General features: G+C 36.9%; 1 protein-coding gene across 2 annotated transcripts in view; it reads left to right on the top strand.

Moving 5' to 3' along the window:
• Positions 1 to 18,665, top strand: part of PDE5A (phosphodiesterase 5A, cGMP-specific) — a 53,696-nt gene that overhangs the window by 28,894 nt on the left and 6,137 nt on the right. For both annotated transcript variants that reach the window (XM_009696786.1, XM_009696785.1), the window contains exons 9-17: positions 60 to 144; positions 4,185 to 4,360; positions 5,824 to 5,883; positions 8,983 to 9,129; positions 11,445 to 11,570; positions 13,665 to 13,759; positions 17,091 to 17,178; positions 18,321 to 18,421; positions 18,516 to 18,593. In XM_009696786.1, the coding sequence (XP_009695088.1) occupies positions 60 to 144; positions 4,185 to 4,360; positions 5,824 to 5,883; positions 8,983 to 9,129; positions 11,445 to 11,570; positions 13,665 to 13,759; positions 17,091 to 17,178; positions 18,321 to 18,421; positions 18,516 to 18,593 (956 nt within the window). The remainder of the gene's footprint in view (positions 1 to 59; positions 145 to 4,184; positions 4,361 to 5,823; positions 5,884 to 8,982; positions 9,130 to 11,444; positions 11,571 to 13,664; positions 13,760 to 17,090; positions 17,179 to 18,320; positions 18,422 to 18,515; positions 18,594 to 18,665) is intronic.

Raw genomic sequence — 18,665 nt, 5'->3', positions numbered from 1 at the left:
TTCAGCCACTTGTACATTATTCTTTAAAATTTTAACTGTATTTTTTGTTTGTTTAACAGAATGACAATGCAGAAAATGTAAGCCAACACATAAAGAGTTTGCTGTGTACGCCAATAAAAAATGGGAAAAAGAATAAAGTGATAGGTAGGTATCTTTACAAAAAATATTTTTATACATGTCATAAAAATATTTCTGTGCTTCACAGTAAAATCTCAGCGACATGGAATCTCAACCTAGGAGAAAAGATCCTTAATTATCGTGTTTTCAACTAATGAATCCACTGCAACTTTGACTGTAAATTGCTTACCTAATAAGTTACGAAGTATCTACAACACTCTTGTGATACTTCACCATTTTTATAGCTTCTTTGCATTCAAAAATTTTCTGTAAGTAAAATTCTTTTAATTGCTTCCTGTTCAGAGAGTGAGTTACCACTCTTGCTTGTGTAGATCTTTTAGAAGGCAGTGAAAGGAAGAGAAGACGTAAATCAGTAAATAAGCTCTTTAGGCCTGAGCTGTCTGTAGCGCTGGGCTTTCAGGGAACAGCAGTGGCATGTGAAAGGGCAAACTGAACCATATAGGCATTGACAGTTTCCTCAAACGAGACCCAGCTACAGAAAGATTCATAGAGTAGAAGGCTCACTGCTGTGCAGTTTTGGTGCTACAAATTGCCCTTTGGAGGTGCCTGCTTCTATCTGTGGATTACACAGGGAGCCTACAGTCCTATTGTAAGACACTAAGTGTCTAAAGATAGCTAGTGTCAATATCTCTGCAGTATCTCCTTTGCTCTTTCTAGAACTACTTTTCTTCTGTTTTAAAGAGTGGCCACAGTACCAGCACTCAAAGATAAGTATACACCTAGTTTGAGGATCTGGTCAGGGAATAAGCTTAATAAGCTTTAAGTCTTTCAGTAAGTTTCGGATTCACCTTAAACAAAGGGATGATGATGCTTTTGGAAATTACCAGGACTTCCCTATCCCATGAAGAGCAGAATGAGTGTCAGCCTGCTTTCCTGGCATCAGTAAGTTCCACAAGCAAACAGAACATAAAATATACTGATTCCTAGATAGAAGCAGGGATCCAACTTCCTCAGCTTTACAAAATTTGGCAAGTAAATGTTAACAGTTCCAAGAACTCATTTTTTTAGTGATCTTCAAATAATTTTCTTTGAGAATTATGGCAAAACTGCATAATCCAATGTATATAGTAAATATGAGGTCCCTTTTCCATGAAGACAGAGTTTTTTTTAACTTCTGAAGCAGAAAGAGAAGAATCATCTTTATCTATTGGAGTTCTCTGAAATTTCTTTTGATACAGCTTCTTTAATGAGTTCTTTTATTTACTTTGTTTTAATTATTCTACCAGACCCTAGAAGACCAAGATGAAGATTGAACTGTTGAGCTTTAATTAGGATATTTCACTGTGCTGTTAGCTACTGACAAAACAGTTGTGCCTGATCTCACGTAGTTTTTTTCTATTGTTATTTTCTGTGGAAGTTCAAACTGAAAGTTTCAGTCAGGCCACCCATTTAGGTGGGTTTTTCAAATCTGAGTAATGGGAAATTGGGAGATGTTCTTCAAAGTCTTTTAAGGTTTCACAGCCTGCCTAATGTTCAGATCTTTAATCGGGCAAGGTCAAGAAGTTGTCTTTGCGACGATACCCAGAAATTCCTTTAACATACTCTATACTATGTAACACTATTATTATAAAACTACTTTTTTATTTTTAAGATTAGTGTATGCAAAACCAGAATTTGGGAAGTGGGCTGTGCAGATGGGCGTGGGGTGGGAAAAACTGTCCACAGCAAAACCAAGCAAATCTTACTGGCAAGAAAGATGGAAAGAACTTTTTTATACTCCTGACTTGTGCATTTTTCAGGTATGTGGTGAAAGCTTTACAGAATCTTTCTGTGGATCTATAACTATGTCCCGATAAAAGACTTTTGAGTTCCTTTAATTGTAATTTATGGACTCCTCAATGCTTTGGGGAAGCTTTTGAAATGTGTTACAGTTACAGAGTCTTAAGTACTACATAGTATATTTACTGCAGTTATCTCATTTTTTTAAAGAGACATTTACATGCATCCAAACACTGTGTCTTTTAAGAATTCATTTGCTTTTGTGGCTTATTCACTGTTGAGTCTTAATCTTGTGTTCATTACATCACAGTTGCTATGGAAATAATTATAATGTCATAAACAGAACTAAACAGAGATCTGAAAGTGAGTTGCATGAGATTTTCCTATAGAGTTTTACAAGTCAGCTTCTTTTTCCCACGGAAAGTTAATCTTGTTCTTAGTGAATCCTTAGTTGCTGAGATGATATATTTTTACTATCGTTCAAGTATCTAGCCATCTCATTCCATTAAGGTTCAGAGCCCTGTCTGCAATATTCAGATACCACAACCCCTGCCACAACAGTTTACAGCTACAGTTGTAATATTCTTCCTAATCTCCTTCAAGGAGACTCTGATGCTGAAGTAAGTTCCCCAAACAGAATGTAATTTGGAAACAGGACAGTGTTACATTGTCACCAGACATTAAAACTTCTACATGCAAGGCCAATGTTCTTCTAAACACACAGTTTCCATGTGCGTGCTACATTCTTTTCCTCAGTTTTTCTACCTACTGTAACAGGGAAGATGCACACTTGCTCCCTCAAAGACTTTTTTTCCTTTTAATTAAAAACCTCAATGAGCTTTCTTAGTCTGTAAATATGGAGTACTAAAATGCTGGAAATACTTTCATATAAAAAATTATCAGCACTGACAAGACCTTACAGTAGCTGCTGATTATGTTCCCTGGTGGTACTGCTGTAAAATAGTATTCATTGGAATTTCTTCCCTAGCCATAAGCAGAGAGCAAATGCGGTGGTAAAGTGTAAGGCATTCAGATTCTGTTCATATATCCTCTGTAAATTAGGAGTAGCTCTACTGATGCAAGAAAACCTAAAAATTCTTACGAGTGTTCTGGAAACACAATGCTAACAGTTATCTTCTCTTTTGCTGGCTAAATACACATTTAATATTTTACTCTTTCTCTTGCAAAATGTTCTTCATAAAATACATAAAGTATACAAACTGGTACGCAATAGCAATTTATAGAAAATGAAGACTTTTTCATTTAGTAATTTTTTTCAATATTTTTAATTTGCAATTATTATTTTCACTGGGATAATTATTTGCAGTTGGCCAGGAAAATGCTAGCTTTTACGCTCGAAACTGTTAGTACTCACACTCATGAGAGTGAGAAAACATTTGGACTCACTTAATACAATAATCATCCCCGAAGCAGTTTTGGCCAAAGACAACGTATACTTTCAATGCAGCTCCTTTAATTAATATTCTGATTTCTTAGCAGAAACTGCCAACTGCTAGGTAAAACTAAAGTGAAGCATATGTGTGAATTTCCCTCTGCTTAAAATGGTGTCAGGGATTTAAGCTGCAGCAAGGTTTGGTAGAAGTTACCTGTCAGACCTTTCAATAGCACGTGCACAGAAAAGGCCAGAAATTCTTAACAGAAAATAACCAGATGCAACTATCAGCAAGCTTGAACCTAACAAGCAGAATTCAGTAAGATGCTTTTCAGTGAGTTCAGCAGTCTTTGGAGCAGGCTGTAATTCAATCACATCCTCAAAGAATCAGTGTGTATACTTAATCTTTGAGCCTCAGCTTGGGTATTCTCTGTTTAGTTCATTTATTTTAAAAAATTTCCACTCCTGACTCAAATAAGGAAGTGAAACCTCTGTGTACCACTGTTTTGACTTTCATAAATGTTCTTTTGGCATGGTTACAAAAATTTAATTAGCCTCCAAAGGACAAATTGTCTTTAGGGATTAAATCAATCTAGAATACTATTAAAAATAAAAGTTAGGATGAAAACGACCCTAGAATTTCACAAGATAATTAAGTCTGTAAAGCCCTACATTTTTGTTTTACAAATCCTGATAAATACTTTTGAGTCTACTAAGTGATATATAAAGTTTCAGCACTTATTCTATAATACAGTGAAATAAAAAAACGGGGAAAATCCTGCAGCACCCCTGTGTGTTACTTCTGTGTATGTTGGCGGTTTATATGGTAGGCTAAACTGTCCTAGACTTAATTTTTCTCTTGATGTTCCATACAATAGGTGGTATGTTGGCAGTTCTCTGTATTACTTCTTTTTATTTCTGTGTCCTGGCATAGGGGTTTGCCAGCTTGTGAATAAGATGGAAGAAAACTCGGGCAAAATCAAGGCTTTCAACAGAAATGATGAACAGTTCCTGGAAGCATTTGTCATCTTTTGTGGCTTGGGGATCCAGAACACACAGATGTATGAAGCTGTAGAAAGAGCCATGGCCAAACAGATGGTGACATTAGAGGTGAGCTGAAAACGTAGGTGGTCCTTAATTAGCCCAAAACAGATCCTAATTTTCTCCAGACCCTGTCTGTTCTACACATAAGTGCAGCTACTCACATGGATACTGAACAGAAATTGTTCTCCCCCAGGAGAACAGCATTTGGCCTGTTGAGTTGCACAGGAATTTTTCTGCTTGTTTCCGTATCTGCCAGCAAACTGTTTTATTTGGTATTGTATTTTAACTTTACTCATGAGATTTGTGGTGAGCTGAATGCATCTTTTCCTCCACATGAGGCTACACATTGGCAACATAGCAGGTTTGTTCTGTTGCGTAGGAAGAGGAAATGGTTTGGGGGATTAGGGGCTTCCTTTTCTTGTCTGAGGTTTTCTGTGATGATTTTGGCTCAGTCCTTTAGACAAACCGGTTTGTGGAGTAACAGCAGCATTATTGTAGGTTTTCAGCAATTTCCTCAGACTCCATCAAACCATATCAAGGTGAACATCAACTGGTCTCAGCCTTTGAATTGGTTACTGTGAAGTTTAATAGCTAAAGAGGGCTTTAGTCTGAGAAGGTGAATTACTCAGAGGTGATAACTTGAAGCTGAAAGTGAGAAATTTGTAGACTTTGGATGTCCTAACATTCATTATGTAAACAGAGTGCTTGCAGAATTCCTAAAATGGGGATTATGTACTCTGTAGGCTCTAAAAGAAACATTACAACTCTCAAATAAACCTGTATTAAGTCATGTTAAATAAAAAAAGTGGTAAAATTATTGTCAAAATAATTTCAGTGCTTTAAAAAAAAGAGGTGTTTGTTTATATGCCAAATTAGCAATTCTCTCTCCTACTATAATACTTTATAGATAATACAGGAAGTCCAGACAGACTATAGGTTAGTACATAAGATGGCTTCTTTACAGAAAAAGTCAGTCTCCAGTTGCTGAAAAAACTCTGTAACATTTTCATGTCCTGTGTTCTCAACAGCTAAAAAATATGAGCTTATTTTGGTAATTTAAAACAAACATAGTGTCTTTCAGACTTTTTTGCCAAGTTTCAGTTAGGGCAAAACTTTCTTTTATGTCTGAATAAACTCCTGAAGGGATTATTATGGCAACAATGTCAGGCTCATAATTATAGCTGTTTCATGTATTATTTGTCTTTGAAAGTGGGGCATGAAAACTTTCCAAAGAGAAAATCAGAGTTCTTTGCTCTTTTATAGAAACGATTTACGTTTTCTTGGCCTAATTATCTCAAGAAGATCCTGTGCTGTGGGAGACTCGTGGAAGCTGCAGATATCTCCCCATATGCTTTCAGAGAGCTCCCTTAAAACCAGCATGGGCCCTGCGCGGACACAAGATTTCATTAGCAAAGGCAATGCAATGCAATGAAATTTCAGCTGCAACTAAAAATTCTGCTTTAGGAAAAATGCCTTTTTATCACATTACTCTTTTGATTGTACTAAGGGCTGCTTTTCTTTTTCTGTAGGTTCTCTCATACCATGCTTCTGCTGCTGAGGAAGAAACGAGGGAGCTGCAGGTAACAGCGGTAATTGAATTTTTTACTATTACTTTAGAAATATTCCATTAATAGAACAAAAGGCAGTCCTTTACATAGATGTGATCCCTAAACATGCAGAAGTACATCTTCCAGAAATAAAAATTACAGTGAAGCTTAAACTGATTGGTTCCTGAGTGGAATTGATACATCACCTAAAAGGGAAACGTTACAATGGCTGCAATGAGAGATACAGGTTGGCCAGAGAGCAGCAATTACAGGAGAACTAGCAGCATACTGACTGCCTTTCTCATGAGTTTACATGACAGTAACAGCTGACACAATGTTAGTATCAACTCACAATGATTAAGTATTTCAGAAGCAAAATGTTAAGAACTCTTCTTCCTGCAGCTAAGTTTGAATGTTGTATATTTTATATCTTAGGTACCTTCCAAGCACCCCAAGTACTGGTGCAGCTTTATGGCATTACACAGAAATTCTGTAGTTAATTGTTAATGCAGTGATTTTTTTTTTTAATTTTTGTGGTTACTTCTCTGTGCAGGGTCCCATTCTGCTCATGTTTAATTCTGTGTTTAGAAACCACTGCCTGAGGAATAACTACAGCTATGATTTCAAGTGTGGTTCAAAGCACAGCCTGTGCTTAGTCTCTCCAGTTCTGGGGAAACAGCATCACACCTGCTGTATGAAATCTTGCCAAATCCACAAAAGAGGACTATCAGTGACAGTCCCCATTCCATTCACCTGCTCTTCTCAGGAGCCAGGACGAGGGATGGAATCGGCCAGTTTGTGCTATCTGAACAGGAATAGGAATTAAGTCTAGAGTACAAGCACCCTGATAGAAAAGACCTTATCAAAAACTACCTATTTTCCAAACCAAGGTATGGAGAACAGGATGTTAATTTTGTATTTGTTCTGCAGTTGACCAGAAGAATGGTAGCCTCAGAGGGGAAGGCAATTTTAGGTCCCTCTATAAGTTGATCTCAAACAGCTTTGTGCTTGAAAAATCAAAATCAATGTAAAAAGAAGAAACCATTAAAATATTTTCTTCTCCAAAATTTAGGAGTATATCAAAATTCAAAACATACTGACTATGTTTATAGTAAGTTGAAAAATAGGTGTATAAACACTGAAAAAAAGTCTGATTTTTTTTTTTTTTGCCAGTTAATTGCAAATTGCAAATCTCTGAGTCTAAAATCTAACTGTTAAAATTCAGCTGGAGTCCAGTAGCCAGCTTGATGAATGATGGCCACAAAACATACATCTTCCCTAACTGAGAGACAGAACCTGTATTAATGGCAGTTCCCATCGGTTTTAGGAGCAACAAAGACCATAAATTCACAAAGGAATGAGGCAAAAGTTATCCTCAAGTATTTCTTTATAATATTGCTGAGGTGGAGAAACTGAGCAAGAGGTTGTAGTTTGGTCAGTGCTTACAGAAGCTGACCATAGCTCAGTAACTTGAAATTAAAATACCTGATGAACTTTCATGCTGTAAAATGGGGGGCAGATAGCTCTACTGGCCTCAGTAAGTGAAAGACGAAATATCTAATCCAGTTAAATAACACTTGAATAGCTATAGAGTGCAGTTTTTTATGTCTCAGCTGAAATGCAACTTACTGTTGTGGCTGTCAAAGGCAGGGGATCAAGGAAAGGAAAGATAAATTATGAATGAAGCCAGAACACAGGCTTGAGGTGCTCTGTTGAGCTCTTACTGTGTCTTTCCAGCCCCTTTCCTCATGAAATACCAGACTGCAGTTGCAGTTTTTCAAAATTATGTCATTAAAGTTCCTGAATAGTTGCATTATTTTCCACTGAACATATAGGCCTGGTGGTTCTTTCACATGCTCATAGGTGAAATACCAGATGAATCCAAACTGAGGGATGCAAAATTACTGGTACAAGAAATGTGGAAGAATGTTGGATTTTTTTTTCCTCTGTAAATACTATTTTTCATAATCTTTCATGCCTTTCTCATTCTGACACACAGGAAAGGTAACAGCAAACTTATATGGAACAGAGATTGGAAGACGTAGTCATGGGGAGAGCTGACTTGCATGCTACATGTAATAATACCGTCGATTATGACACATGCTTCCTTTCCAGTGTCTCAGCCTTCTAGGACACAGTTCCCCATGCTGGAGAAATGTTTTCCCCTAGAATTACAAAGAGGAAGATAAACACATAGGTTTATTTCTTTCACCATTTCAGTTTTACCTGATTTTCTTTTAGACCACACTCATATTGAGGTGAAACAACTGTAAAGAATCAGCACTGAGAACTCCACCTCTTATTTTACTGAAAAAAGTGATAATAATTTTTGTTCTATAGCATCAAACTTACCATTTATGTTGTGAGCAACCTTAACGCCTGTGTTTTGAAGGGCAACCAATACCTATACTCTGAATTTTATATCTAGAAAATGTAGAGTTGTAATACATGGAGTTGTACTACATATAATACATGGAGATATTTCTGATAATAAAAGTTACAGATTTTAAAAAGTATAGAGTTGTGGGTTTTGTCTACTTTATAATTTCAAATTTCACATTGAAAGTTTATGATTGTACTCGAATTACATCAAAAACATTGTCCAAAGGTTTTAAAGATTATTGATCACAGGTGAACCCTAATTTTTCAGGTTTATAGCCCTGAGAAAGCTCTGCTTGTGGACATATTCTGACTACCATAGCACTGAATGTGGATTCTGTTAGGAATTCTGTTCTACTGACGTCTCTTTCCTTACCATTTTCAGAAAAATGTCAGCAGTTACGGACTTTGATGTCTGCACATCCATAAAAACTAATACATAACTCCACTGCCTTATTTTCTCAGTCTCTCAATTTCATACATACTCTTGGTTACAATTTGCCTTAGGTGATTTAGATAACAGACTGACCAGGTAATCCTTTCCTTATTCCCTTGATCTATGGAAAAGTGTGTGTTAAATCTAAGCAAATAAGGTAATGTTAAGCAACAAGGGCAAAGGAAAGATAATCGTGAAGTAGTCATCAGGTTTCAGTATAGTGTGAAGGTAAAATTTAGTTTCTCACTACTTCTCTGTCGAAAAAGCAGATATTTACATTATGCATTCTCTTTCCTAGTGCTAAGTTGTGTGCTCTTCTTCTCTAGGCTGCTGTAGTACCATCTGCACAATCTCTCAACCTAACTGACTTCAACTTCAGTGATTTTGAGCTATCAGATTTTGAAACAACGCTGTGTACAATTCGAATGTTCACAGACCTCAACCTGGTGCAAAACTTCCAAATGAAACATGAGGTATGAATGCTGTCAAATGCTGCTTCACAGAAAGAGACAATAATTAGAAAATCAGGAGAACAGTGAGATGAGCCTACAGTAAATATAATTGGAAATCTGTCTTAAAGAGTAGTTAGCAATCTAGGGAGGTATATAAAGTGGGCGGTACTGAGGTTTGTCCTCGCTTTGGTTCTACTCAATCATTAATAATTTGGTTGATGGACTGTAAAATGCTTTTGGAAAACTTGGGGAGTGGAGGTAGAGGACTTGGTTAAAATTGAAATTAATTTGAAAATGTATAGCGATATTTCAAAACCAGCAAGAATAAATACATAAAGACTAGCAAAAACAATGTCAAATGCATAAATTAAAAATAGTAAACAAAATAATAGCTAGTGGTAACAGAGCAAAACATTTCACAGCTACTAGTATCAGAAACCATGTAAAAATCAATCATGTACCATAGTAGCAAAAAGGGGCAAATTTCACTCTTTACTGACAGAGTGGTATTTAAGGCCCATGGAGTAATTATATCGTAGCTCATATCTGAAGAGACACACAAAGATACAAATTAATTTTAAAAAATAACAATTTAGGAGATTGAGTAAAGTTTGAATGAATTAAGCTGGTTTTCTCCAGAAAACAGAATATTGAGGAGGGAGATGATAGCAACTTTTCAGTAAGCGAAAGACTGTTATAAAGAGGACAGTAATATTGTTCTCTATGTCCATATAAGGTAGCAAAAGTAATTAGCTTAGTTTTTCGCCAACAAAAGATCAGATTAGAGATAACAGGGAGACAGTAAAGACTGAAACAGATTACTTATATGGGCTGTGGAAATTTCCCTGAAGGCTTTTACCCATAAATCTAGTTGTAGATATGCATCTAGAGGTGATCTAGACAGGTATCTTATTTTGCTCCTGGCCCTAGAGGTAGACTAGATAATCTCTTAGGCCTCTTCCAGTCAATACACACAATTTGAATTCGTTACAGCCTTCATTTTTAAATACTTTATTTTTGCTTTGTATATTTTTCAACAAAACTTCCAAAGTTCAGTATCAAAATGCAAGATTAATTTGACGGACTTCATAGGCAAACAAATTAGCAAAAGAAAACAGGTGTTTATTTTCTAGATCACCAGTTTATAGACTAATTTAGATTAGTAGTGTTTAAGGGTCGAAAGGAGTACTGTATTACCTAGTCTGATCTCTTGAATATCCCAGTACTTAGTTGCACCTTTGTAGTAAGGCCAAGAACTTGTACTTCCTTAAGGGATACGTCCCAACAGAAGAGAGGGAGTCAGGTAGTTCAGTGATGGATGGGCTTCTAGTTCCTAGTGGAGCAATTGTAATGGATTTCCAAAACCGAAATAACACTGTGACAACAGACACATAATTACACATCTCAACAGAAGCAAGAGAACATTGACAGCTTTGAAGCGACACTTTCAACTTCCCATACTAGAGCTAAAGAAAACTGGCAGTAGCCTAGCACTCCTTTTTTAACAGTGGAAAGGCAGAGAATACTGCGACTTTTGTCTGTGTGGAATCGTTCATGTGGGTGAATGTTACTGGATTTTCATTTCTGTCAGTACAATATCTTTCACTAGGAGCACTAAACAAACCAAGGCCTAGATTCTCAGCCGGTATTTAACAAAGAGAAGTATGCTGTATCTGTTTAAACCAAGGGATGTGTTCTAGTACACACCAAGTTACTATCTGACCTTCATACCTTTCACTTTCTTAGAAGTAAAGTATAACCCACAACTTGTAATACTGTTGTGTAAAACATCCAGGACATACTTTCTTCCTGCATAAAAAAATACTACCCAGCAATATAGTAATTGCCTGTCATTCTATCACACTTATTTGCTTTCCAAAGTCCAATTCTGCTTGTCTTTTGACAAGCTGACACGAAGGAAAAGCCACATGTTCATTATCAAACAGCTCTTAAGAAAACTCTGTAATTAAAAAGATAAATCTTCTCTATCAAATATGTCATTACAAACATGGATTTTTTTTCTCCCAGTTAGCTCAACATAACTCAGTTTCTAAAATAACAGCAGTGCATCTGACACTAACATTTAGCCATTAGTAATAAAACCCAAACCCACAAGTATTACATACTCAATCAGAGGCTGAACTAGCAGCTGTAAGCGTATTCTTATCTATGTTCACAGTTACAAGTATGTTATAATTGAACTTCATTGAGTTAAAAGGAAATTTTTTTCTGTAAGAGAGAGAGTTTTCAAGCGGGATTAGAGAAAGATTTGTTGTCATAAAAAGAATAGATTTCTAATACATTTACAGTTAACTATGTGATGCTGTTTCTTAAAGGTTCTCTGCAGATGGATTTTAAGTGTAAAGAAAAATTATCGGAAAAATGTTGCTTATCACAATTGGAGACATGCCTTTAATACAGCGCAGTGCATGTTTGCTGCTTTAAAATCTGGTAAAATTCAGGTACATTTTGCTGTTTCTACATTAAGAATCTTCTGGCTAAACAAATTCTATAATGATGCATAGTTCTGATTGTCATGTCAGTAAGATGTTCATCATTCCATGGTATTGCTAGTGAAATCAAAATAAGTCTGCTGAAGACTTCCAGCTTTAAGGGACTGGCCTGTGAAATTGTTGTCATGTTGTTATGTACCCAGTTTCAGTTAAATCCTCTGGAAATGATCAGGTGGATGTTCCCAATGGGAGTCTCTCAAATAAGGCACGTACATGATTATGTCCTTTTTTAAAGTTAATGCTTATGCTACAAGCAAGTCAAAAAGGTGGAGAAGAAAAGGACTGACCCTATTTCAGGATGTTTCCTTATAATATTCAACAGGAAATTTTTTTTAAGTTCAAACACAGAGCTGAGTACAGCTTTAGACAAACAATAGAACATTTTTTGGAAGTAAAGATTTAAATGCTTATTTCAATGCTTTTGAACAATGTTTCAGCCTTCTACCTAAAGACAAATAACAATTTAAAAAACAACCTAATCGTTCTTTATTACAAATACTGAAGGGTTAGATGATCCCCAAAACAAGAAAAGTATTCATTCAAGATTTTTCCAAAATGTATTTTTAGGTTTTGTTTTTATATTCTTGAAGAAAATTAAATGTTTCTGTTCATTCTGAATTAATGTGTTTCTTTAGTTGGATTACACACAATTGTTATCAGTTGGTTTATACTATTTTACAGTAAGCACTTCTGAGAGAATAAATAAATCCTCTTTGTAGACCAAAACCCAATAGCAATAATGAAGAGATTCCTCTACAAACTTTGTCTCACTTAAAAAAAAAGATAAAAGGTACTGGAAGAGACAAAGGCAAGGGCTTTCATATTCCTTCTGTACTGAAACAGACATGGTAGTTTTGCTCTTTGTGCCGTCTAGCAATCTCTGACAATCCTGATAGCTTGCTTGCTATTTTTGGAATCCTGTCAGTCTCCACTGCAATTTCCATAAATTGTTTTATTCCTAACTACATTGGATTCACTCCACACTGATTTTCATGTCCTAGATTCTGGTGTCAGAACAGCATTGAACATAAGTCTCTCAATTTTCTCCAGTTTGAGGGGAAAAGCAAGCATTGGGAAAAGCAAACATCTTCCTAGGAGCAACATAAAATCAGCCATTTCCAAACTGATTTCTCTTTTGACGAGACTAAGACAGGTTTCATTATCTAGAAAGCAGATGCAAATCTACAGAACTTCTAACTGCTTAAAGAAAATTTGGATTTGATTGTACAGAGGGTACAGGCTGCCAGTGGCAGTGCTGTCACTAGCTGTTCTTCAAATGCCTGTCCTGACTGTTGTGCCTGCTCTTCTTGTCCCATTACGAAATGCTGCATGAATACTGTAGCTTTGTCCAGCCTCTGTTTCTCACTGGACAGGTTTAAATAAGTTTTCTATCCAATTATATTGAACAATATTAAAGATATGAAATAGTCACCAAAGAGAAACTGTAACCTCTCCACTAATCCTTGTTGGAGCTCCAGAATAAACTCATTATTAAAGAGTCAGATATTGGTTAATTTTGTTTTCCATGGGTTTTAAACTTCTGTTAATTTATTTGCCCAGTGATCAATGAAAAGCATGACATTTTTCCCTCTGATTATTCCAAGGACATTGGTATAATGAATTTTTATACCTACTTAGGGAATGTAGTCAAACTCCCTTGAAGTAATACAGGAGCTCAGCTAAAAGTCATGGGGCAAGAATTTACAAAAATTCCTCATGCCCTCTCTTTGCTGCCAGGTGATGTTATGCAAGTCACTTCCTCTTCTTCTGTATCAGTTTTCTCATCTGTATAGATAGGGCTAGATGATGTTCCCTCTGAAAACTGCATTGAGGTCTACAAAGAATTATAATTACTGTGCATCACAGCTTCAGAGATAACCCTTATTCTCGGTGTGCCATTTTATGTCCTTGGCCTCCTTGGGCCAGGACTGTATCTGCTATGTGGGTAAAGACAAGACAGCAGATATAAGACACATTGTGCTTTATATAAATAAATCCCCATCACAAAGCTAACTCGTTTCTTGTGTTACTCTTCACATATAGAGCAAACTGACTGACTTAGAAACGCTGGCTTTGCTGATAGCAGCTCTAAGCCACGATTTGGATCACAGGGGAGATAACAACTCTTACATACAAAGGTAAGTAAGTCTTAGAGAAGTTAAACAAAAACAAATGAGTACCAAAATCACAGAGCTAAATTAAGTCCAACCTAATTGATTTGATGATGTGAGGCTGTGCAAAAGAGCAGGCTTTTACAAAGCAGTAAGTGCAAGAACAGCCAGAAACATTCAAGAGTCCAAAGCAAAGATGCACAGCCTCAGTTGTTGACTAACTACAACGGCCGATGAAGTGAACTCTTTGTAGACTGTGCAGGGGCAGCGCCTTCCTGCTCCTGTTCCGGATGTCTCATTCCCATACAGTGACAGCAAAAGGTCCCAGCTTCTGAGGGACAGCGTGGAGGAAATGTGCAGCTTTTCAGACTGCTCCCTGCCCACCCAGCTGTTCCCCCTCTGGTCTGGGCCAGCACAGAGCTGAGATCTGCAGCCATCTGATACCAAGGTGTCTCCCTACCATATTGAACTCTGGTTGTTTTACTCATGATTTAGCCATGTTTTTCCAGAATTCTAAGTTGATTTGGATAAGACACATATTTACAATCACATTAGAAATGTATGACTGTTTTGCATTGATTTTTGGTACTCTTTAACTTGGGTCAATTCTGGAATTACAGAAAAACCTTTACAATACAAAAAGTCATAGTATGTTTTAAAACCTTGAAACAAAATATTTTTACGAAACAAAATATTTTGCTTTGAAGTTATCAAAATGAAGCATCTGAACTCTTCTAAAATTTTCTCCACATTTTAAACTAAAAATGGGTTTTTTAGAATTTATTAATAGCTTCAGATCTGCCCAAAATGTGTTTTTCAGTGAATTTAGTATTCACTTCAAATAACAGTATATGATCTTCAATTAAATAAATAGCTTGACTTAAAACATGGTATAATGTGATTACTGTGATATGGCAATGTGTCCTGATCTGACCAGAGATGGGGAAAAGATACCCAGAAACATATACTTGTGTCTTTTTCTGGCAGAGTTGGAGAGTGGTTTTGAAGCTACCTTTGGAAGAAGTGGTCTGCTGTTCTCACTGTGTGTAAAGTAAGATATTAGGGGAGAAAAAGTTTGTTTGAGGCGGAGAATAGTGAAAGGCAGAAAATAAGTAAGCTGAAGCAGAATTCCTGCCTTTCAGATATATGTTCAGAATAACACTAACACTGATGTGTAAAGCAAAAAAAACCCAAACCCCAAAACCCCATGAAATTGAAAGAGTAACCTTTTTCTAGTTCCCTAATAGGGTATTCCAGCAGTAAGCGTAGCCTTGCAGTGACTGGAACCGATTAGCTATTTTTTGCTTTATTTATTTAAAAATAAATTTCCTGGAAGACATCTGGAGATGCGTCATCTCCTCTCAAAAATGTCCTGGGAAAGTGTCATAGACAGCAAAATCTAACATTCACACATGCTGTAAAGCGGAGATGATTACAGCTTAATAATCCTTTTTCAATAGAAAGTTCCATTAATTTTGTTTTTAAATCCCTCATGTAAATCTAACTGAAAAGCTATTTTTTCCAGGAACGGATCCCTTTTGTTTCTTCCTTGGAAGCAGGGAGAGTGGATACTTAGTGTATGATTCTTTTCTTAAGCAACAGGGTTTCAAAAATTAAAATGGTCCTGGTAGTAATAATTACAGGAAATTAACTGCTTAAAGGTCTTTTGATAGATACGCAGGGGTTTTATTTTCTTTTTCTTCCAAACCCACATGTAAGTAGGCAAGCACAGAGTGTGAAAACTGCGTAACCAAACCACTGTGTTCAGAAAGCAGTGGTGTCCTTTGGCCTGGCATGGTGGTTTAACAGAAATGCTACGTACTACAGAAGTAGGACATTAGTTTATTTCCAGCACTTGTGTCTTCCCAGACAGCCAGGGTCTGTAAATACTGAGCAAGCTCTAGTTCGGTGCAGTACTTGGGAAGATAACCTAAGATATTTCTCACATATTTCTCTCTTCAGTCAGGATGAACTTTAGGGGACACGGTATGCATCCCACTTAACTCAATGGGAATTTCACCCAGCATGTGTTGGCACCATCCAGCAATTTGTTTCCTTACAGAAACACGCAAGCATATTTGCTCTATACTCCTTTTGCAGTAGTCTCAGAGGAGGTGCTGGGCGGCCAGCCTGTAATCCTCAGGGCTTGCATCCTTTAATCTCCCTTTCTGCCTTTTTGTTTGTCTTTCCATCTTTCTCTCCACATTATTGTGCTGCTTAAATCCCTGGAGTCTCCTCTTATCTTATGACTTTTATTTGACCTTGCAGGATTGGGTCCCTATGTAAGTGAGTGCAACCACTAATTCATCTGAATGATACTTAACCATACAAAAAGTCCCATGGAACTATATGCTATGAAAAATTTTCTTACATGATTAAACGTTTGTAGGCCAGATTATAATTACAGCAACAGATTCAGGATCAGTAGCAAAACAGACTTCCAAAAGAATCCCGATTTAGTTGCAGAGATGACATAAGCAAAGTGGGACCAGAGGCTGAAAATGAAGATACAGTAGCAAAAGCTAAGAACCATATTATGCAATGAGGAACAGCGGGAAATTAGAAATCCTCAGAGGGACAGAGTTCCTGTATTTTGTCTAAAGCTACTCAAACAGTAAATTCTATTTTCTAGACTAAGATAGTTTTAAATTCTGCGTCTGCACACTTGGTTTCATGCTGTTTTTCACTGCCTGTAGTACAATCAACATCTTGTTTCCCTTTTGGATTTTACCCTGGGCAAAGGGTAGTTAACAATACTGCAGTAGTTTGGTCATGAAAAGGGTGGTGATGAATGAAGTACCAGTACAGTTACAACACTGACTACTTGATCAACATTTTGGGCCCCGCACAAGAGTCCAGAGGTCAGCAGGAGTTTTTCCATTGGTATCAGTGGGCTTCCGATCAGGTCTGCATTGTTACTTACAAGCTTAGTAGTTGAGCTGACAAACTATGCCAGGTAGGTGTTTAAAATGTTACAAACCCCAAAACTATCACTTTAATTTTACTTGTGAATGAACCCTTCTTGTTGCCTTTCCTTTTCATACAAGAACTTTCTTTATAAAACTTTGTATTACATTCTCACTCCTTGTGTGCAGCTGGTCGCTACAGGGAACAGAAGGCAGAAAACGCGAGTTGTCAGTGCTCTGACAAAGTAACAGCATTGTCTTTTTATCTGTACTCGCCCTGCATCCTTCCAAATGTATTCATTCTGTTTGGCCCAGAAGGGGGAAAGGAACTGGTTAAGAACAAGCATAGGTGGGTGGGGGTAAATTGATAATGAGAAGAGGACATTAAAAGGGGAGTTATTTCTGGATTAGTAGTATATTTAATTTGATTTCTCCATCTCTTTACTCCTCAGAAGCGAACATCCGCTGGCTCAACTGTATTGCCACTCAATCATGGAGCATCATCATTTTGATCAATGCCTTATGATCCTGAATAGTCCAGTGAGTGCCACACTTTCATGTATGCTGGAGGAAACTATTCCCTATTTTACTTTTTATTTTTAGCTTTTGGATAGATTCCCACCCTTATACATTCCTAAGTGATTTTTATTCCTTTTTGGGTAAAGAAAGCAACTGCAGCAGTTTTGAAATCACACTGCCATTGCTGAGTGCCACCAAACCTCTCCAAGTGTTGCCTGATAAGGGAAGCCTTGCTAATGTCCTTTTGAGTACCTGCTTCCTTGGACCAAAGGAAAGAAAAGGCTTTGTTGCCATTTTCGTGACCTCTTATGAACCACCAAACAAACCCAAGTCCTTGCTCTTATTTCAAAAAACATTCTGGCCTACACAGACACAAAGCAGTCCTGATGAGACCAAACCAAACACTGCTAATGTTGACATTCCAAAGTGAAGCCAAACCTAAGTTAAGTAAATATGCAAATAAAACTACATTCTTCTTGGTTTCTGTTATTAACTAATTCTAAGACTAGTTATTCAGCACGCACAATCATTTCAAAGCAGTGTATTTTCACTGCTCATTTGGTATCACAGGTATGGTATTTCTGGCATCCTTTGAATTGTAATGATTCTTTCCTATTCAGACAGGAAAATATGGAAAAAAAGTGGAGGCAAGTTGCCATTTCACCAGCTCCATAGTGCTTTGGTTTAACAGTGGGCTGCGGAGCTTATATTTCTATGTAATAGCTTGTCATTTATGTTGCTTCATAAAAGGAAAATATTTTCATTTGCCTGAGGTGTATAGGCAGGTACTGGAATCTATTATAATTCCTCTGCTTTGGGGGTGGGGGGGGTTTTTTTTTTAAAGAGAAATACTACAATACAGCTAATGGCAAATTTAATTTTGATGAATGAAATGGACTTAAAGGCTTAGATGCTGCTCTGCTTGCAGTTTCATTTTGCAATAGTTGATTATGATGCTGTTGTTGTGAGGCTTTCTGTCATTAGGAAGATTGGAATTTTTATTTTTAAATTGGGGAATCTGAAAAAGGAAGCAGGGTAAAAGAATGACATCGGCTATGAGCAAGCAACTCGTAATGATTTAGTATCTAAGAGACTTTTTAGCAAACTGGTGTGCTGTGGCCTGTTTTACTGATAACACTGGTTTTGTTTTTTTTTTTTAAAAGGGAAATCAGATTCTCAGCAGCCTTTCCATTGAAGAATACAAGGCCACACTGAAAATGATAAAACAAGCCATTCTTGCCACAGACCTAGCACTATACATAAAGTAAGTCAGAGGCAAGGTTGGCTGAATAGTCCTGGCGGGATGTTTGGATTGTGCCAGCATGCTGCAAAATCTTTTGTTTTAACTTCTTTTAAAGGAGGAGAGGAGAATTTTTTGAACTTCTAAGGAAGAAGCAATTTAATTGGGAAGATCCCACGCAGAAGGAGCTATTTTTGTAAGTAAAAGCAGAATGATTAAGAAGCCAGTTAATATTATTAGGTACCCAATTTTCCATGCCATGTTGCGG

This window comes from Cariama cristata, unplaced genomic scaffold (genome assembly GCF_000690535.1).
Source record: "Cariama cristata isolate BGI_N322 unplaced genomic scaffold, ASM69053v1 scaffold3103, whole genome shotgun sequence".
NCBI lineage: Eukaryota > Metazoa > Chordata > Aves > Cariamiformes > Cariamidae > Cariama > Cariama cristata.
The sequence above is the reverse complement of the archived record's forward strand: the minus strand, read 5'-3'. Positions and strand labels throughout refer to the sequence as shown.